The sequence below is a fragment of the Pezoporus flaviventris genome, unplaced genomic scaffold (genome assembly GCF_033815535.1).
Source record: "Pezoporus flaviventris isolate CSIRO_AGI_PZ_B2104156 unplaced genomic scaffold, CSIRO_AGI_Pfla_v1 ptg000025l, whole genome shotgun sequence".
Taxonomy (NCBI): domain Eukaryota; kingdom Metazoa; phylum Chordata; class Aves; order Psittaciformes; family Psittacidae; genus Pezoporus; species Pezoporus flaviventris.
The window spans coordinates 17,391,667-17,412,799 of NW_026892573.1; the positions used below are offsets into that span (position 1 = coordinate 17,391,667).

Consider the following 21,133-nt stretch of genomic DNA (forward strand, 5'->3'; position numbering starts at 1 on the left):
ATTAAAATAAATGTCAGTGTTACCTTATTCAGCATTTCATACTGAATTAATTTCAACTTTCAGCATAACTGTTACTGAAACTACTGAATGTAAAAGGGATCTTTTGAACTTCTGTGGAGTAAATCTAATATCCTGGACAGTTACCTTCTTGACATCCACTTTAGAGGTAGTAAGACATTATCCCATTGCAAAGAAAGTGTGTGTATAAATTAATTTAATGAATTCTGGCTTCTGTTACTTTCTGCTGGTGTCCTTTACTTTGTCTCATCTGTTTAGTTTTCTGGGGTTTTTTTTTCTGTTAGAGGCTGTCAGAAACTGATCTTAGAAGTTATAATCTACACAGCGATGTGCTGGAACTTTTAAGATCAATCTTGCCAATATTGTGAACTTAAAGTATTACGGAAATCTGATTAAATAACGGTGCTTAGTTCAAAGCAAATATGTCAATATTTAATAATAAATATGGTTTTAATAATAAATATGTTCTAGGAAAAAAATGTTGATTGCAATGTTTAATTAGTCAATGGGAATACCGGAATTTAGATTAAACTTTCAGTATGATTTATGTTTTTCTGAACAAGTGGCACGGCAGAACTAACTCTCTTTATCCAGTCTTTCCATGTGTAATCTTTGTGTCAAATGAAAGTGCTTTAGAAGAAAAATTCTGTGTAGGTAGAAAGTTTAAAAAAATAAGCAAGTCTGAAAAATATGCCTGGTCATTGGAAAATAAATATAGTGTGTTTAGGACATTCAGGTTTAAACACATAACATTGTCACAAGATCAGTGACTCCTACAGAAAACAAATCATGTGTTTAGACAAAGTCAGCAGCTTTATGGAGAAATAAATATAATTTTACAACTTAATTACAGTATAAACATTTCTTGTGGTAGCAAATACTTTGTTGTTATTGTTGTATTAATCTTACAGGACATATGGATGTTTGTTTCAGTATCTCCTGGGACCTGCTAAATCCTCTGAGCATAACTCTGGCCGCTGTTGTAAAGAGCCAAACTTTTTAGCCATTTTTCATCTTTGTGACTAAACCTTTAATAAATAAATTTTAAAACCAGAAAAAGAAATGAAGGCTTTAAAGAGATTCTGTTTTCTTTCTTTTACATGTTATTCTCTGATTAATTTATCACTGTGGAAGTTTTATCTCATAGTGTTAGTTCACTGTATTTAAAAGTGAAGAATTTCACACTTCCCAGATGCTGTTGAATCTTTGGGAGGGTTGGTGGTGGTAGGCTTTTCTATGGCAACCTAATCAGTTCACTCCCCATCACTTATGGCACCTTTTTAAGTACCAAGCTCTCTGAGAACTGAGAAAACGTGTTGTTGTAACATAGGTAATAATGAGGTTTAAAATCTGATAGACTTTTTGTACAGTACAGAACATATTGTGGCATATTCAGGTAAGTATTTCATGCTTATGTCATTTATGCATGTCTAACTTGGAAATTTTTGTTATAAAGGCTGGAGAAAAGAAAACTTTCTCCTCCAATCACCAACCCCTGAAAATTTAAATCTTCTGGGGGAGCAGTAATGTGATTAGCTCTGCATTGTTCACATTATCACAGAAGGGAATTCTGATTCTTTCTGAACACATTTTTCCTGTCTTTCCAGCAGTCTGTCACATCTAGGATTCTTATATATTCATTCTTAAGGGAATAATATTTTTTGACTGTTGCCTACTATTTGGGCTCTCCTTTATTTTAAACAGGGGTTTTGGGGTTTTTGTTGTTGTTTTTTGTTGGTTTTTTTTTTTTACTTTCTGAGTGTTATAGCAAGTACTTGTGTAGTTGCATGCCCTCTTCTACTTTGATGTGTTACTGCAGACTCTAAAATTCCTAATTCCTTTATCAGTAAATGTTTTTATGTAACTTTGCTGTGTAAAGCACTGCTACCAGTGTACAACTGGTATGTACACTGGTATGATGTACAGTGACCTTTGATACTGTTAAATACATGAGTGGATTAAAAGAAGTTCTTTAAAGCACCACTTTGTAGAGCAAGTGACCAAGGAATAATAAATTCAGGGCTCCTGTCTCAGCTGAGTACCAGCCAACAGAACATTCTTCAAAGAGTCACTGCATTTTTTAGCTGCTTCTTTATATCGAAGGCTTCGAAAAGGAGATTATTGAAATGTGGATAAATTCGTAACAGCTACAAGTTTCTTTTAAAGTATTTGCAGACTGACTAAGTAAAAGAGAGACATTTAGAGAGACAGGTGACAGCTAGCATATATGATGCTTGCATATTTAAAATTGTAATCTTTTTTTTTTCTTTTCTCTGATAATGTAGTATAAGCATTTCTAAGCCTTACATAGGCATCCTGTTTGGCTTGGTTTGAGTTGTATTTACTTTTCTGTACAGTAACACAGTTCTTAGTCCAGGAAGATGAAATCACAGGGTATTTCTGTTTTAGGGGTGCACACAAGTAGTTATAGATTCATAGGTTTTGCCGCTGCATGGTTAGTTTTGATCAGTGCTGTGTTAGCCAGCTCAACAGCTGCAGTGCAGGGTTTCTTTCTTTGTAACGGACTCCCGGTGTTGTGATGAAAATTCCCTGGTAGGGCAAGTCCAAAGTACCTAGGTTAAAAATTAACAGGATTCACGTTTTAATGTATCTTTTGGCACACTGTGTGTTTCTGTGAGTGCTACGGAAATCTGAGGCTGTTTTATCTTCACTTCTGTGGAAGGCACCTTGCATTCCAGACACTGTTTAAAACATTTTGGATGCGCAAACATGTTAACAATAGTGCTTAAACAAGATTGGTACTCTGAAATGTGTTTCAAAAACATGCGAGTGGCAGTCTTCTCTGGTGACAGAGAAGCAGTTTCTTTCAGTGTTTCCCTTGAAGTGTATACATTGTAAAATACCGTGTGTAAAATACCATGTAATGCTTTTTCAGTAATGCTTTTGGCACATTGTTGCAAACATAGGTTATACAGACCTGTTGGAAGTCTGTGTAACCATTGGCAGAGGCACTTTGAAGTGGTTTTAAAAAGCTTGTAAGACCAATTCTGGTACATTCTGAGGAGATTTTTTTTGTTTGGATTTTTTGCTTGATTAGTTAGTGTTTTGTTTAAGTTTTCTCCTCCTATTATCACTGAACTCCCTACTATCTTAATTCCCATTCCACTGCATTTACTGCCTCTTGTTTAGGCCTTATACAGATTATAGTAGCCATCTTCTTTCTGGTCGCATTTATATATGGACATGGATATATCTCAAAGTGTGCAACCATTAAATGCTTTTTCTCCTGCCTTTACAATTGTTACAGGATCAAGTACTATGACAGTAAAAGCTTTCAGAGCTGTAAATCATCAGGTAAATATATAGCACCATGCAGCCGGCATGAGTTGGGCTGCAGAAATTCTGGTTTGGAGTTGCACTTCTCAGACTCTGACATACATAGTCCTGTTTTGAAAGGCATGCAGTTAAACTGAACTGCCATGTAATAAATGGATTATCTCTTGATAGTTCAGAACAGATCAAGTAGAGCTACTATCTAAGTTACCCAAACAAAGTAAGAAGCGATTTGAAAAGAGCATATAATTTCCTTCTACAACACAAGCCCACATGAGAGGTAAACTCCTATTAACTTGAAAAGCCTAAAAGATCTGCAAGTCCAGGGTAAGCAAAAAGTTCAGATGGCTAGAGCCTCTCCAAGTTCCTCCTGAGAAGATGTGCTGACAGACACTCCGTACATCATTTGAATTGAAAAACAGGAGGAAAAATAAAGATAATACAGCATTTCAGGAGTGTGGCCAGCAGGTCAAGGGAGGTGATTCTCCCCATCTGTTCAGTTCTCATGGGATCCCCCCTGCAGTACTGTGTTCAGCTCTGAGGCCCCCAACACAAGAGGGACATGGATCTGCTTGAGCAAGTCCAGAGGAGGACCACAAAGATGATCAAAGGGCTGGAGCAACACTTCTATGAAGACAGGCTGAGAGAGTTGAGCTTATTCAGTCTGGGGAAGAGAAGGCTCAGGGGAAACCTTAGAGCAGCCTTTCAGTACCTAAAAAGGGAGCCTACAGAAAAGATGGGGAAGAACTCTGTCAGGGAGTGTAGTGATAGGACAAAGGGTAAACTGTTCTAAGATAAACCATTCTATGATTTTAAAGGCAATTAATTAAGCACCATGTATTGTTTACATACTTGCACATAGCATCTTTCAAAAATATCTAGGTTTTAACTCTAAAGATAGATGTGTTCATGTCTTCGCATCTTAGTGATGGACTGAAAAAGATCAGTGAGAAGCAGGTCCAACGCATTTTTCAATTAAGTCTGTTGCCTGTCAAATACAATAACAGTGTGATGAGCTTTCCTAGAGAGCTGTATGAACCCATTTCCTGGGAATGTTGCGTTTGAGTTGTCTGTGCGGTCCCCCCACTGCTACGTATGTATTTAGTACCTCTGCACCAGTGTGTTCAAGTGGCGTGTCAGCCTCAGCAGGAGAATGTGTAAGTAGGGCGGTGTGATAACTTGCAAGTTAAGGTGTAAATGTATGGTTTGTTAACTAAACTGGTTCTCTAGCTTGTTAGAGCTTGGACACCTTATTTGCCTTTGTTACATTGTTAGGGCAAATGTGTTAGTTTCTGACTTCTTTTTAAGTTTATGTTTAAAAGCAAGCTCTGCTAAGGCTGAAATTTGTAGAATTGAATAGTGTAATTAAAAAAAAAAACAACCTTCTAAACCAAGACTTTTCTATATTATTCTTACATCTGGGTTAATTTTCCTTTCAGCATGGGTTCTAGTGACAATGGAAGATGTGCTCTGTGTAAACCAGTTTAGTCCAAACTCAGTGAAATGCAAGGGGTGGGAGAAAAAAATTAAAATCAAAAATGTCAGGGGTTTAGATGCAAATAAACTGTTCAGCTGCTGCTTCAGACGTAACCATCACAAACTAGTACTAGCACAGCAGAGTTGTCTGACCAGCCATTTGAAAGAAAGAAGGGGAGGGGCACCTGTTAGTACATAAAAAGGGCTTCATCTAATTTTGGAGTACCTATATTCAGCAGCATTAACAGTAGCCAAATATAAGGCTATTGCTTTTTCATTCTTCTCTTGTCCTTCTTTTAGCAGTCTGTTTTGCATCTCAGAAGTAGCTCCTGAGAAGGTATTTTAATCTTTTGTCCATTTCGTAGTTGGTGATTTTAGGGCTGTTACAGCTTTTTTATATAGTTTCACATTGCTAAACAGTCATTCAAATACTTAGAACTTATTTCCAAACAGAAATCAGTGCTGCTTTTTTTTGTTTGCTTCTTTTCTAGCTTACTTTAATGTCCAGGTTTGCAGTTTGATCTGGAAGGTCAGAAAATATAGCATTGAAAAAAGTCATACACATCAATTCACTACATAAGAACATTTTGTTTCTGATCTTATAACTTGATGTTGGTTTTGGTAACTGGTGCATTAATACACAGCTCACATTCTTTATTGTGAAAGCACAAACTACTTCTGCACATACTTACACAAGCTTTCTTAAATATTACAATCTTGAGCTGTCTGTAAGTCATGTATTTCTGTCAAATGGATTTCTTGTCAAAACCCTTTTCATCTGTCAATTACTGCATCATATGAAACTTTCAGACCTTGAGTTCCAAGCATTATCCTCTGTGTATTCAGGGTATGTGCTGGGTAGGTTAACATGTGCAGCAGGGTTTGAGGTCAAGTTACATTTTCTGTTATTTTGATCATTTCCAATTGGATTGAGTTGAAATTGAGATACAATAATGACACAAGTTAACTGCAAAGTTTTCATCAGCCTTACAGAAATTTGATATGGAGTTGCTAAATCCATCTGTAGATCTAGTGTAAATTAATGGATCCAGACTTAAGGCTCCCAGAGAGCCTGCTGGCACCAACTGGATTTTAATTACATCCCATGCATTGGTTTAGTTATCCTTATGGCAGGTAAAATGAGTGGTGCAAGCTAACTCTTCAAGATCAGAAAAGAAAAAAAGAGCATTGATCCTCTTTTCAGAGGAGGGGGAAGAAAAAGTTTTATAGCTTAATTTTTTTCCCAAGGGAAAGTGAAAGAAGGTGTATAAATGATGGAGGGAAGAAAGGCAATGAACGGGTACAAAGAGGCAAAGTAAGCAGATTATTTGGAAAGGAGTAGAGTGGAGAAAGAAAAATTATATCGGGGGAAAAAATAACTGGAAAATGTAGACTATAAGCAGAAAAAAAATTAAGATCAAAACACCAGATTCTGTGCAAAGGCATAAAAAGTAAAATGAACAAAAGTGGAAGACAAAATTTTAACGGAATGGTAAAGTGTGTATGTGTATTTTAAGTCATTTCTGATTCATAATTAACTGCAAATATTTGAGTTTGTATACAAGTACTTACATTTTGACTGGATGCAAAATTTGCTTAGCAGTGTCACCAAGATCAGATCACAGGGATCAGCAGTGTCAGAGAAATCTCAGGTAAGGGTTATCAAGACTTTGTTTATGCAACCCTTAGTTTTTATTAATTAAAAAAAAAAAAAAAGAGTTACACTGAATATAAAGATTTTACTTGGCTTTAGCTTGCTATTTTTCATGCCCAAAAGATCAAAGCCAAATACTGAACACCATGAATTCGTTATTAGCATCCTAAATTTCGAGACTGATAAACAGATTCATTACATCAAGCTGAAAATTAATTGTAAGACATAATGTTGTTGCCCTTATGCATCTCTCAGTGCAGGAAGCCAAAAAGGAAACAATAGTCTTCAGTAATGCTTAGAGACGCCAGCGGTTGCTTATCCCCTGATCCCTTGCCATGTCAACTGCAGAGGAAAACATCCTTCTAGAGCTGTTTTCATGTCATTCAATTCTAATTTGCCATCAACTATGATAACTTTACCATGGATATTATCAATTTGGCACTGGAGGCTTGACATAAAACTACAAAGGCAACTAAATTCCAAATTAATGCTGAAACTTCCTTCTTAATTCACCGGGTTGTGTGGGGGAGCATGTGGGAATACCTAGCGTTTGAAGCCCCAGCTGTACCCACACACAATACAACAAGTTAAGGATGGAATTTCAGCACAAGCCTTAACATTAATGCAGCATAGCTCTGTTGTGTGGTTTGATTTCTTCTTGCATGGCACTGTTAAAGACAACAATAAACCCAAGTGAATCTCAGAGTAATTTGAAATTATGCTTTAAGAATCTCATGCAAGCCATAGTAATAGATTCCTCTCACACGTTACCTCTCAGTAAATTTGAATTTTTGTATCCTGCTTGAGTTTTCACTGTTGGAAACTGCTGAGATGTTAGATTACACATACCTTAATACCTGGAGTCCAGCCTTAAGTGCATAATTGTTTCCTACAGTATACCTGTCTTTACTTGATGCTCATTTTGTGGAATAGAATAAAAGAGGTAAACTTTGCTTTTTGTCCTGTGCATGCGTTTTTATGAGCAAAATGAGCTATGACAGTGTTTTTAGAAACATCAGGAAAGTCAAATCTTTTTTATCTGAAGGACTTCTTGGATGACTCAGGAAAAAGTACTTGGAAATTAGTCAGGACTTAATTGAGTGGGAATGATACTGAAATGCTGGGAGAGAATTTGGTCCCCAGTGAATGCTTTAGGTTTGTACTTTAAAAGAAGATCAATCTTAAGTGATTGAATCAGCCTTTTCTTCAAAACATAATTTTTATTCAGTCTTTGGTTAGGCATTTGGAATGTGATTAGAATAGTTACTCAGTCATTTATCCCTTCTCAGAACAAATGAGAGTTATGTTTCTAATCTTCTTTCAGAAATTCATAGCTCTCTATGTCTTCCTATATATTTCCATCCTTTACCAGCTGTTTTCAGTGCTAAAGACATGGAGAGATACATATCAGTGAAGAGAATAGTGAAGGAAAGGGATACAGCTTTTAAACAAGCACGTAAGCTGCTGTTGTAGACCCATCTACATTTTAAACTTAGCCACATGACGTGGCCTATACGTGCTTCAGGATGCCCATGTCCTCTTTTGTGAGATAGTACATCTGCTTTTGCTCAGGAATAGGGACTGTTCTAAACCATAGTTTCAGGAATAACTTGATCACTGGCAAACAGTCTAGAAACAACAAACAATTTGGTGGAAAAAAGTGATATAGTGAAAGCAAAGAGTCTGGTAATTATGCTTCAGAACACCCTCTGAAATTATTTTTTGCATTGGAGAATAATCATAGCGAAGTGTTATGCTCATATTGTTTATTTAGATTATGAGAGTGGGTTTGTGAGGTGAAACAGAGAAGAACAGAGGCTGTATAAGGGTCATATTTGGCAATGCGACTAATGAAAGTGTGATGACTGAAAATGAGAAAGATGTCACTCAGAGCTTTATTAAATGCTGGCAGTATGTTTAAGAAGAAATTATGAAAAGCAAGCATAAGATCATCAGTGCATTTAAAGGCCAAATGTCCAGCTACATGCAATTTAATTAAAATCGCACAAATAATTGTATTGAATATTTTTGACAAATTATGAATTATATGGCTTACACCTGAAAAGTCATCACTTTTGGTGTCATAAACTTGATTGTGAACTTCTAGCCTCTGATGCCAAGTGTAGCAGGTTGAAGTCCTTAATTCATATTAAACCAAACTGAACAGTATTATTGTTGGTTTAGGAAAATGTTGTGAAAAATATGTCAATTGAAAGGCCTGACATCATCATGATGTGTTATTTGAGTATGTGACCACTGATGGTACCTGCCTCCACTCTGGACAGTAGAATCTCCATATTCCTTACACACTTTCTGGTCTGGCCAAATCATATAATACCTCTGCCACCACCTCTTTTCCTTCACCTTCTACTCTACAGTTATATTTGCCCAGATTTTCATTCTCTTATGCAATAGAATTGTGCAGATGTCTTTGGTGTGAAGGAACATCAGCCTTTTTTCATGGTGCTTTATCCCTCCCTGCATCTTCTGGATGGTCTGTCTAGACAGCTAAAGAAAGTCCCTGTAATTACATTCCTGAACTGCTGTTCTCACCGCTCATTACAAAGGGGGCCTGGATTAACTGTGTTTAATGGAGGTGCTTGTTCGGTAGCTGTATGAAGCTCCAATGGAGAACTCAGCTCAGTCATTATCATAACTTCCCCGTAGGCACTGGCGGGTTGCTATTAGGTCCCTGTGAAGGTTTTTTATTCCAGATTGCAAAAGCCCAGCTTGCTCAGCTTCCAGATGCTCTCTAGTAGAAAGGATCTTTGTGAAAACTTTCAGGTTATTTTTTGTCATAGGTTTTGGGCAGAATGTACAGCCAATTGGGGAAGTTTCAGCCTTTTTTCTCATAACTGTCAAGGCGTGAAAGTTATTAAGCATTTTTAAAATATTTTGATAGGCTTTTTATTTTGCCTGTACATGTTTCACAGTCCTTCACTGGGGTCTGCCTTATGCAGACCTCCATAAATTAAAGTGTAAAATGTGAGATATGGGGTAATTGCTTTTGTGTTATACTTCTGCACTTCTGATTGTTGCACAGTGGGTTTTGTTTGGTTCTGATTTTTTTCCTTTATCACTAACATACTTGGAGTATGCTGTAGAGACTGTCACAGTAACCACACTAAAACATGGTGGGAAAACAGAAATAAAGGTACCTGCCATCTTTATGGCAGGTAGCTGGTATAAATGGTTTTGTAGCTGGTATAAGTAGTTTTACAGCCATTGGAATGCCATGAATTTTCAGTCTGAGGCCATACATTGCTTAGAAGTAGTAAGCAGTTACTCGTGAACAGCTGAGCTCTAGCGCAGCCCTGGCTGAGCTCATGCTGGTGTGCAGGAACCAGGGCGCTTTTAGTGGACACTGAGCTTTTTTCATATACAGTGACAGGACATTGGAAATTTTGCAAAAGCTTTGAAAACAAAGTAGGAGATGGCACAGCTGATGCATTTCATCCCATAAGGTTTGCTTATCTCATTTGTGCTAATATTTGAAGCTGCCTTTCGTAAGAGGTGACCCATATTCCTGCGGCTGTTCTGCAAATCAGGGATGCTAGTTTCATGAAATGAAAGGAGCTTGATGAGTCACACGTTATTGTAATTCTGGTGGCAATACATTCTTTTCCAAACACAGGGCAGTCTTCAGAGTTAAAATGTGAACTTGTATCTATCTATTTCAGTTAAAATTGTGGATTGCTGGAATTCAGTACTTTGGTATCAGTCGCAGTCACAAGTTTAGCTTTAGACGGAATTCAGACAAATTCTGCAAGACTTAAGAAACTTGAAAATCCAGTTGGTTTGAAGACATTGTAAGATTAGCTCTTTACTTTTTGTCTAAATATTTTATTTTGTGTTTGTGCAGAAAGGTTGTTTTTCATTCCTTAATTTTAGTTAAGGGACAACTGTGAAGCAGTTTTCCATTTCTTCTGAATTTACTGTAGGGCAAAAATTGTTCCTGTTGTTAGGAGAAAGAGATGATTTTAATAAGAATACTGCATGTTAATACCCACCAACTATGAACTATTCCTATGATATCTGCAACATTTGTTGAATCTTGTTAACTAAGCAATTACAGAATCACTTGTCCCCCAAAGTTTTAAAAAGAATAAAGCTAAAGATCTCATTACATTACATTTATTTTTAAACAGTGTTTTCCAGAACATACGGATCTGAATCACAGAACAGCAGCAGGGCAGCTTGTGTGTAGGCCATGATGAAGCTCCATACTGTATAAGAAGCTTAAGGCAGTGCTATTGATACAAAGTGGTCATATCTAAAACAAAGCAAACCTTGGCTTCAGATGCTTGTAAGTAGCCCTTATTCTCCTTGCATATCAGAATATTACTGTTTTAGTAAGTGGCTGATGCTAGCAGAAACGTGCAAGGTGTAGGATTAAATGGCAAGTTGCAGCCTTCTATTTAGAACTATAATTAAGTATAATATAGTATAAAGTAGTATGGTAATAATTGTATCCAGGCTGTGGCTGTAGGTCTTCCAGTTGTACCCTTTTTCTTGAGATCCCCGAACTGTACAAACATATGGTCCCCATATCCAGTTAGGGACCACGGTGAGTAGAAAAAAAGGAAACCTAATGACACAAAATTGAAATGCTTCATCCTCTTCTCTGATGTCTCATTGTCCGGTGAACTGTTTTTCCTGTTTCTTCAATGGACTGGTTATTGGGCGCAGCTTGTGGTCCACTCTCAAGTTCCAAGAGTCCTTCACTTTGAAAAAGTTGGTTGTTACTGTTAGACTACACCGGGTGCCATTATCTGGGGCTGCCTATATCAGTACAAGTCCTTTGCTCTGCCTCATCAGCCTGACACTAAACCTGGTGTTTTCTATTTTAACTTCAGAGCCCTGTCTGAGAGCTAGAAGCTATCATCCCAAAACAGCTTATATGTTCATCGTATCAGCTAGCTCCCCCTCTATCTTTGCCACTTCATACCAAAGTCCTGTCATGTTGTTGGCTGAGTGGAGGAAATGTAACTGCTAATGCTTGATTTTGCAGTTGTTCAAACTCAGCAGAGGAGGCAGAGTTAGCAGTCCCCATCCTGGAGGAAAAGCAACTTAAAACTCAGGTGTCAGAAATCCAGTCACAGCTTTTAAGCGGTTCAGTCTCATTCCCTTCTGTCTTGCCCACTTCCTGGATGTGTTCATACAAACCATTACCTGCTATATTTACAAGTATCTGTGCACATCCCCAATTTTCCTAACAACCTCCCATGCAGCTGGTGCCTCTTATCTTGCATGTTGCTATACCAGTGCTGACTGCAGTAAAACCAAGAGAGGTGTTCCCCCTGGTCTCCCCCCTTGTTCATCCATATACTGTCTGCCTGTCTGTCTACCACCACTCACCCCATAAACACAGCACAGCAAGCCCTGTGTTTTAACATCTCATAGTGAGACCCTAGCTGCGCCTGCAGCTGGTCTGAGTGTAACTAGGAGCCTGTCTCAGGAGTGTGCCAGTGTGCAAAATGCAGCATACACCAGCACTATGCTGGGTTGCTCTAATGCCAGGCAGTCCATAGGAATGATCCAGAAACTGAAAATTGCATAAACAGTGATTTTTTGCTGGAAGATGTGATGCAGCACCTCAGTAGGCCATGCCCTAGGCTATACCTGCTCACCTGCATCACACATCGAGTAATGTCACAGGCACTGACCTAGCCACAGATCCATCTTGGTATTTACTGACTTGTTTCAAGTATGTTCAAGTTGGAATTTTGGTTCATAGTCTTGGATTTTCTTGCTTTTTCTTCACTTTCTCACATCTTTGAGCAGTCCTAAAATTGAGTGATGCTGCTGGTGGTAAAATTGTTCCTTGTTCAAATATGCACAGGATGTTCTGAATTTTAAAGTGTCTTGGTTTCCTGTTTTCACTTACCGTCTCTGAAATCCTAAGAAAATATTTCACCATGTCTGTGTCCTCTCTTGCTGCCACTAACTGTTACTACTCATCAGAATGTTGTCAACTTGTGTAATTTTGATCATGAATCTCAATATTTAAAGGGGGGGATGGAAGTTGGAAGATTTTTGTTTGCTTGAGAAATCAACTTTGGGTTTGGTGATGAAATCTGTGACTTGTTGGTGTTTTCATTGCTTTTCCTGTTTTTTCTGACTTCTCTGGAAGGTAGGCCTATACTTAAACTCGTTATTCTCCCATCTTAGGAGTTGCTCCACATCTTGATAAATGACTTCAGGAGTTATCATGCAGACCACATTTTCAACCTTTGCTGAACCAGTCGCTAATCTGGCAAAATACTGTTTGCTGTTTGGTCGGTTCAGTTTTCTGTTGAGTTAACAAACTGAATTTGGCTTTAATTGAATTTAGCTAGACTGCGACAAGTAGTACAGCTGGCAAAGGAGAGGGTGCAGGACCATATGGCCAAGAGCGAGGGAATAAGAGCTAAGGGCAGCCTTTGGTGACAGCAAGCCGTTAATTTAGCTCAGCTGTGTTGTTAAGGCATGCTCTCAGTGAAGCCAAATTTAAACGTCATTCATTAAATTGTGCTGTAAAAGCTTTAATTCTTGGTAGTCTCTTCTTGTGGCTACCCACAAAATACTGAAGTTAATCAAGATCAGGTATAGGATTCCTTCTAATTACAGAGTTGGTCTACAAATGCAGCCATCTTTCTGCATGGATGTTTTTTTCTGTTTCAGAAGGAAGATGCCATTCATGTGGAAATGGATGAAAGACTGTCTCTTCGGAAGCATCGCTTCATGCGTTTTGCATCATTGGAATATGAAGGAGAGTATTACATGACACCAAGAGATTTCTTGTTGTCGGTAATGTTTGATCAAGTTGAACGTAAGTGGTTTTCTCATCTTTGTGTTTGTGAAGGAAAAGAAACTTGCAGGTCCCCTTCAAGATGTAATTTGCCAGTCACTGGGATAAGATCCTTTATTTGACATAAATCAACAGAAGCCAGTTCATAAATGTTGTATGTATGGATTCTTACAGGCATCACCACCCTTTACACCAGTGAATTTATGCTGATGATTTAGAAATCTGGTGACTTGATGAATGAAATTACATCTCTGCATAATTTGCATGTCTGATCAGTATGTAGTTCCTCAATTACTTACATGCCACAGAATATAGTAGGAGTGTAATATAATAGTGTTCATACCATTCCTGGCCCCATTAACTGTCTATCCACTTCACCAATAAATACTCTGTGACCTTATTTCTTAGAAGAAGCAGTGATGGCAGTGACTTGAATGAGTGTAACGAAGCATTGAGCTCAGCTCTAGGTTTCTGGTTTCAAATTTCCTTTGGTTTATGCAAAACCTAACTAAGAACAAATCAAAATTGTATGCACGTTCTTAAAAAAGTACTTCTAAAAGCATGCTTTATGAGGAGAAGACCAGCACACAAATAAGAAGTGCCCTAGGTGGTTGTTCTCTTTTCCTCCAAAAAATTGGCTTTCATAGCTTTCCAAAGAATTTTTTGCTTTACAAAATTTAAATTTTCCAGATTTCCAAGAGGGTTGTCGTTCAGAGAACAAATAATGTCTTAGTACCTCTGCTGTGGGAAAGAGGGATAAATCCCAACTTTAATCATTACATGCTGCAGTCTGCACATACTGACCAGGGCAGCACTTTGTCTAGCAAAAGCCATTCATAGTCTGGGATGTTCTGCCCAGCTAGCAGCAAATGTCCAAGTCATATGGGAGTGCTGAACAGGAAATACAGAAAGGAATTCAAGGTACTGTGGAAAGGCTAGTGAGACAGGGAGAAGGAAAGAGACTTAATGCACTTTGATTCAAGCCTCTGGGAAACTTGGGGCAGAGTAGAGTTCACTGAGTTGCAAGTGGTCAAAGAACAGGAAACAAGAAAAGTTTTTTTTGTGTCTGCCAAAAATCTGTAGGTGATAAGGATACATGGCTTCACTGCTGACACACAACTTCTAATATTATACAAAGCTGAATGTAAATCCTTAGGACTTTATGACCTTGAGAGTCATGGAGACTCTCAAAATAACTTTTTTTTTTTAATATATGGCTAACAAAAAGAGTTATTTCTCCTTCAAATCTTAGGTCATTAAGTTAAAAACCTAGAAGAGGTTTTCTTTTAGGTTTTCCAGTCTGAAACAGTGAAAGACAGTGAATGCTGAAATTCTCAGTTTTGAAGGTGTGGGTTTCAGACAGTTGTCTGTGAAAGCAAGGTTAGAGAAATAAGTGTTTTTCAGTCTTAGCAGTTCATACATATTAATTGATTACTCCAAATATAATAGTGCAGATTTTTAATGAAGTGGTATGGAGGTAAGGTTTATTTGTAATGCAGCCAAGTTAATTTCAGGTACTTTGATAATATGAGCAGAAAACAGCATTAAATATAAAAAAAAAATGAAAAAAAAAACACATGAAGAAAAAAAAATCTTTGCATTAATGCCTATTTAGAATTTCAAATTGAGATCAGGCTTACAACAATAGCACCGTAGACAGTTCATAAGAAAAATATAATCTAATGCTCCTAAACATTTGCTTAACCATCATTGATGTGGATTCTTCAGGCAGTAGCATAAACCCAACAGTAAACAATTCTCTTCAAGTGACATTTCTAGGGATTTTAGGTTTTCTTGTAACTGCAAACACTCAAAGCTTTTGTTAGCAGAGAATAAGATTGTTTAGGTATTTTAAAGTCAGTGGTTTGAACATTTTGTTTAGAAGCGTTTCATACAAGGAAAATGAACAGACCTATCTCAAGTGTCTGTCCAGGTATATTTAGAGTAGATGAAGGTGGTGAATTTCATAGCAAAGCATCAATTATTTTGGGAAACTTCCTGCTTATATAGTAAAATTAATTCCCTTTCACCCTGAACAGTGGTTTTAGAAATGAAAACGGGCATGCCAACACTAATACTAGAAAGCCCTTTGCATACTGGCATACTGAGATGTAATTTTAACACGTGGTAACTGCATACAAATGGTGAGTCTTGTAATGCTGAAGTTAAATCTGCAATGATTTGGTTATTTGCTACCTATTTTTTATTAATCGCTAATAAAAAAAATACGCAAAACTCTTGGGAAAATTTGAAGCACTTTGGCAATAATAATTCATCTTCATAGCTGTTTGCTTGGAGTTTGCCAGTGGTTGTTGTATATAATAATATGGAAGGCTTAGGGCTGTTCTGAGGTTTTGCTTCTGCTTTTTTTACAGATAATAGGCAGGGACATATGATCAGCCTCAGGAGCAATTTAGCTGTGTACACCAAGAAATATTGCTGAGGTTGATCACAACATTCTGCTCCTTTGTTCCTGTTCAGAGATAAACACTTCCAAAGGGGAAAAAGCCAAGTGAAAAGGGGGGTTGAGAAGAAGTTACAGGTTGGAAATTGAGGCCTTTGTCCAGCCCCCTTGGGGTTGTTTTGCTTACTATTGCTTGTCATTGGAGAATTACTTTGAAATCTCCTGTTAGTTCTTAAGCATAATTAAATGTAGAAGAAAGTAAATGCAGTGTTGTGTAAACCAGATAAGTTGTTGGTGCTGGATCAAAAATGCTGACGTTAGAAAATACCAAAATATTTTAGCTATGTCCAGATTGTCAAGTGAATTCCTGTACACACTTGGTTGGAATTTATTACAGAAGCAAAAATCTTAGGCGTGCCCTTTGACAAGGTTGCAAAACATGTAATAAATTATGATTTATTATAGAACACTTCCCAGATAAGAAAACAGTTGAACTGTAGTGCAAATACATCAGCTGCCATCCAGCCCAAGTGATCATGAACCCTGCTTGATAGACTTCAGTTCACTAGTTTTGCTCATTTGTTTCCTGGTGCATGGGTCTCTCTATTACTCCTTTTACTTAAGGTAGGCCAAAAATTGTGAAATCTTGGCACTCCTCTTGATTAAATCACACCTGCAAAGTTATTTACTGTCAGGATGATAATGAAGAAAAATATTTACAGTGCTGACATCTAAGGAGAATGAGCTGATAACAAATGCAGGGTTTCCTGACAGACTTACTTTGTTCTGCATATTGACAAAGCAAAGGGCTCTTATAAAGACAGAAAAGCACCATCAAAAAAAAAAAGTGCTTGCTTTTAGATGCAGTATTTCACATTTGATTACTTTTGTAAGTATTTGCCTAATTCTATTGCCGTTAGTTATTTCATGGAAGGAAGTAACCACCTCTTTATAAACAGTGGCAGACAATAAATGAGATGTAGTAGCATAGCACAGGATTTGTGCTTGTACGAAACACCTGAAACAGTCTGCGAGATATTCATGTAAATCATCATAGAATCATAGAATAGTTAGGGTTGGAAAGGACCTTAAGATCATCAAGTTCCAACCCCCCTGCCATGTCTGATGCAACAATAGGTTAGTGGAAAACTCTTTTCTGTTACTGTTCTTATCATGATGTAAAAACTTCACAATGTCTAGTAATATCTAATAAGAATAATACAAACGTGCTGTGTTGCATTGGAAGTTCTAGCATCCTACCCGTGGCAGAAGGGGAGAGGGACCTGGGGGTCCTAGTGGATGACAGGATGACCATGAGCCAACACTGTGCCCTTGTGGCTAAGAAGGCCAATGGCATCCTGGGGTGTATTAGAAGGGGGGTGGTTAGTAGGTCGAGAGAGGTCCTCCTTCCCCTCTACTCTGCCCTGGTGAGACCCCATCTGGAATATTGTGTCCAGTTCTGGGCCCCTCAGTTCAAGAAGGACAGGGAGCTGCTGGAGAGAGTCCAGCGCAGGGCAACAAAGATGATTAAGGGAGTGGAGCATCTCCCTTATGAGGAAAGACTGAGGGAACTGGGTCTCTATAGTTTGGAGAAGAGGAGACTGAGGGGTGACCTTATAAGTGTCTATAAATATATAAAGGGGGAGTGTCACGAGGATGGAGCCAGGCTGTACTCAGTGGCAAACAATGATAGGACAAGGGGTAATGGGTACAAACTGGAACACAAGAGGTTCCACTTAAACTTGAGAAGAAACTTCTTCTCAGTGAGGGTGACGGAACACTGGAACAGGCTGCCCAGGGAGGTTGTGGAGTCTCCTTCCCTGGACACATTCCTGTGTAACATTATCTAGGTGTTCCTGCTCCGGCAGGGGGATTGGACTAGATGATCTTTCGAGGTCCCTTCCAATCTCTAGCATACTGTGATACTGTGAAGGGTCGGAACGAGATGATCTTTCAGGTTCCTTCTAACCTAAACCATTCTATGATTCTGTGATTATAGGTGTAAGGGTAAAGCTCAGCTGACTTACACTGAATTTTCATTTCAATGCAGGAGTATTTTTAGAAGACACTTCCAGCTTCATTTAAAACTTATGTTTTAAACAGTTGCACATGCTTAGGCTCATATTCCAGATTATGTAACTAATACTGTGTTAGAGCTTCTCCATGGAAGTGTTGCTGGTATGCTGTTGTTGTAGAACATATAAGAAAACCTACATTAAATTTTGAAAAGGACTACAGGAATCCGTCAGAAAATGAAGATTTTGCAGTACAGTAAATCTGGAGTATGCTTATGTTCATTCTACCGGAAAAGATTATTCTACTACAGAAATACCTTCCTGTTTCAAGTAGAAGACAAATGTTCAGGTTAGCTTGTCTGATAACAGTTAATACCTGGTAAATAAAGATCGTGATCCTTCTGTATATCCTCAGTACAGATTTAATGTATCATAACACCTTCACATCCCAAACCACTCCTTTATCTGCAGTAAAACAGATTTTCCCGTGTTCCATAGAACTAAGCTGCCAGAGGCAGTATTTCCACAGTAGAGTCCTGTCTGTGAGAGTTAGAGTATTGTAAGTTTGCTGGGAAGAAACTGAGTTGGTTAAGCTTTCTGTGAAAACATGGTTGGAACAAGTTTGTGGTATGTTTGCAGGTTTGATATGATGTGTGGCTTCATGTCGTAGTATCAGCGTGATCATGACTGAATGAATCTGCAGAAAGGATAGAGTGCAAGGCTGCAGTGGCTAGAAGATTGAGTTCTCCATTATCCTTAGTAAAGATAAGTGCTGGTGCAGTCAGTGGGGTCTGGAGAGCTGAGAGGATCCAGCCAGTAAATCAGCATTTCGGAACAAGCTGAGTCTGTTCAGTCTTTCTGTTTCTGGATCTTGAGTTTTTGCCTCTAGTGGGAGTTCAGATGCCTAAAATTCAGTGTCTTCATTTTGACCTGAATTTCATATACAATAACTAATCAGACTGATAGGAGTCATGCATGAGGATTCAGAGTCAAAAACTAAGATTTAAGCTTGTGTAACTGGTGAAGCTCCATACAGGAAGTGAGGATTAAAATGCTGTATGGAGAGCCATTGGCATACCTGGGAACTGAATGCCATGAGCTGAATTCTCCTGAATTTCTGATGCATTAACAAAGAGATCATTTTCTCTTTATCTCTGTATTTAGTATTTTTTAACACTGATGCGGTGGTGTTGCTCATCTCCTCCAGACACAGTAATTTCCACAAGCTGGGATATGCAGGACAGAGGTGACCCTTGACCAAGGCTAGATGGAAGGTATAGCAAAGGCAAAGAAGCAAGGTGGTGATTTAAGGTCATGATATAAATCTCTTCTGCGTTCTAGAAAGATGAAACAAATCAGCCATTTCTAGCCAAAGCTTCTTAGTCATTGTTGTTTACTCATTTCTTAAAGTGGGGTTGTGGGTGGAGGAAAGTAATGAGAGATTTGTGCATAAGCAAAGATAAGGAGATTGCTGAAAATTTCTGCTTCTGTAACTAGCCAATACTGTGAAATTTTCATCTTCAGCTGTCCTTCGTCACCAGAGCAGTATTAGGAAGTCCTGCCACAACCCTGAGAAAGTTTTCAAAGTAATATATTGTATACATATTGCCTTTTACTTTCCCTTAGGTGTTCAAATACAACATTAAAGTTCGTGTTCTATGTAAAATACTAGATCATTTTGGATAAAATATTGTACCTCAGCCAATTGCTGGTAAATAATATAAGTAAGGGTGGGTTTTTTTCTTCTTTTCTCCTTTGCGATAATGCATTAACACTGACAACTTAACATGGGCTCTCTAATGCAACACCAACGATTTTCATGGGATTGGTATATCTAAAAATTTATTTGAAGGAAAATAGTTCTTTATCTAGAAACAGTAGAAATACTTAAGTTCCTGTGATCTTGATAATGTGTATGTATGTTTGGGCATAAGCTTTGTTGTGAAATTAAAACAAAGACTAATACATTTTTGTAGTGGTTGCATCACAAGGTACTACATAACAGAATCAGAGATGGGATTCTTTAGGGGAAATGGGGTATTCCTCCCTGCAGCAATCAAATCTGGTGTGTTGGCCAGGCTGCTTTTTTGGTCCATTAACCTCTGGCCACTGCACTGACTCACTTGTTTGCTTTCATTTTTCAGAAAAACTTGAGAGTCCAAAAAGTAGATGCATGAGGTACTGCAATTAGAGCAGATGTGTTAGGCAAGAGCTGGCTTACAGCCGTCACTTAAGAAGAAGCAGGTTTTAGCATATCATTGCACAGGGAGAAGGTGTCCTTTTTTTACTCCTGTTTCATTTCCATGCCTTGAACCACTGCTGAAAGTACCTGGGACATATTCCTTATAAGGTCAAACAGGAAAATATACCTTTGATCCTTAAAATTATACTGACATTGTATTCATTACATTTATATTTTTGTGGCTATGTCTGCATGAGGCAACACTAAGGTTGTAATAAGCTTATGGCTTTGTTGTGATTCTTATTTTTCCCTTTGTGGCGTTGCTGACTAACTGGAGACACAGAATCAGAGTTCTTATCTCGATTGACTGCAGTGCTTACTGTTTAGGTAAAAACTTTCACATGATGTTATGTTTTGAAAATACAATACTAGCTATTTAGCTTTCTGAAAAACAGTTGTTAATGAGAAGATATATCGCAGCTTCTCAATGAATGAAAGCAAATTTTTAAAACTCAGCACAAAAATAGTACCATTAATAAAGCTGGTCAGGCTTCTGCAGAGTGGTGAGCAAGAGGCAAGTGGTCTCAACACACATCTTGAAGGATTTAGTTACTTAAAGTGTGAAAGTTATTGGTTATTTAATGGCATCTGAATGGAAAACAGATTCTTTGAAACAAATGAAAATATATTGTGCGCATACAGAATATTTGTAGTACAAGTAATGGAAAGATCTGGTTATTAATAGCGGGAGTCTGCTTGTATAAACATCGGCTGTCTTAGAATTTCAGAAGTCTTGCAACAGTTTCTGCTTTAGTCAAGTATTCCAGTTTTGTGACAGGCTACCATGATATTTAAAATACTTAACACAGAAGTCACTTTTCTTTCGTTTATACATATGATCAAATTTCAAGAACTCGTGCAATCATTCTTGTTCTCCGAATATTTTTCCTATTTGTAAAGATATTTTCTTTTTGTAGAACATCACACACTATTTCAACTACATTTGTAACATACTGTCAGCGTACCACAGAAAACATCTCTGGGATTTTTTCCACCATGGGTTCTGAATACTTTTTTGACAGATTACTTCAGTATTATTTTTTTTAATAAATTCAGTGGAGCTTAATCAGTTCTGAAACATCCTGCTTAACTGACAATTAAGTCTTAACAGATGTAGCGTGAAAATCAGACTCTGATTTTTTTTCACTCTTAAATGTATTTTAATTTCTTGCAACATATGTCCTTAACCACAGGCAGGTATTGGTTTGTACCTAAGAAGTACAGTCTGTTTTCAAAATTC

The 21,133-nt window shown here is 37.8% G+C and overlaps 1 protein-coding gene across 2 annotated transcripts in view; it reads left to right on the forward strand.

Annotated features, from left to right (window-relative positions):
- MICU2 (mitochondrial calcium uptake 2) overlaps positions 1-21,133 on the forward strand; it is a 143,263-nt gene that overhangs the window by 67,109 nt on the left and 55,021 nt on the right. For both annotated transcript variants that reach the window (XM_061457666.1, XM_061457667.1), the window contains exon 2: positions 13,106-13,253. In XM_061457666.1, the coding sequence (XP_061313650.1) occupies positions 13,106-13,253 (148 nt within the window). The remainder of the gene's footprint in view (positions 1-13,105; positions 13,254-21,133) is intronic.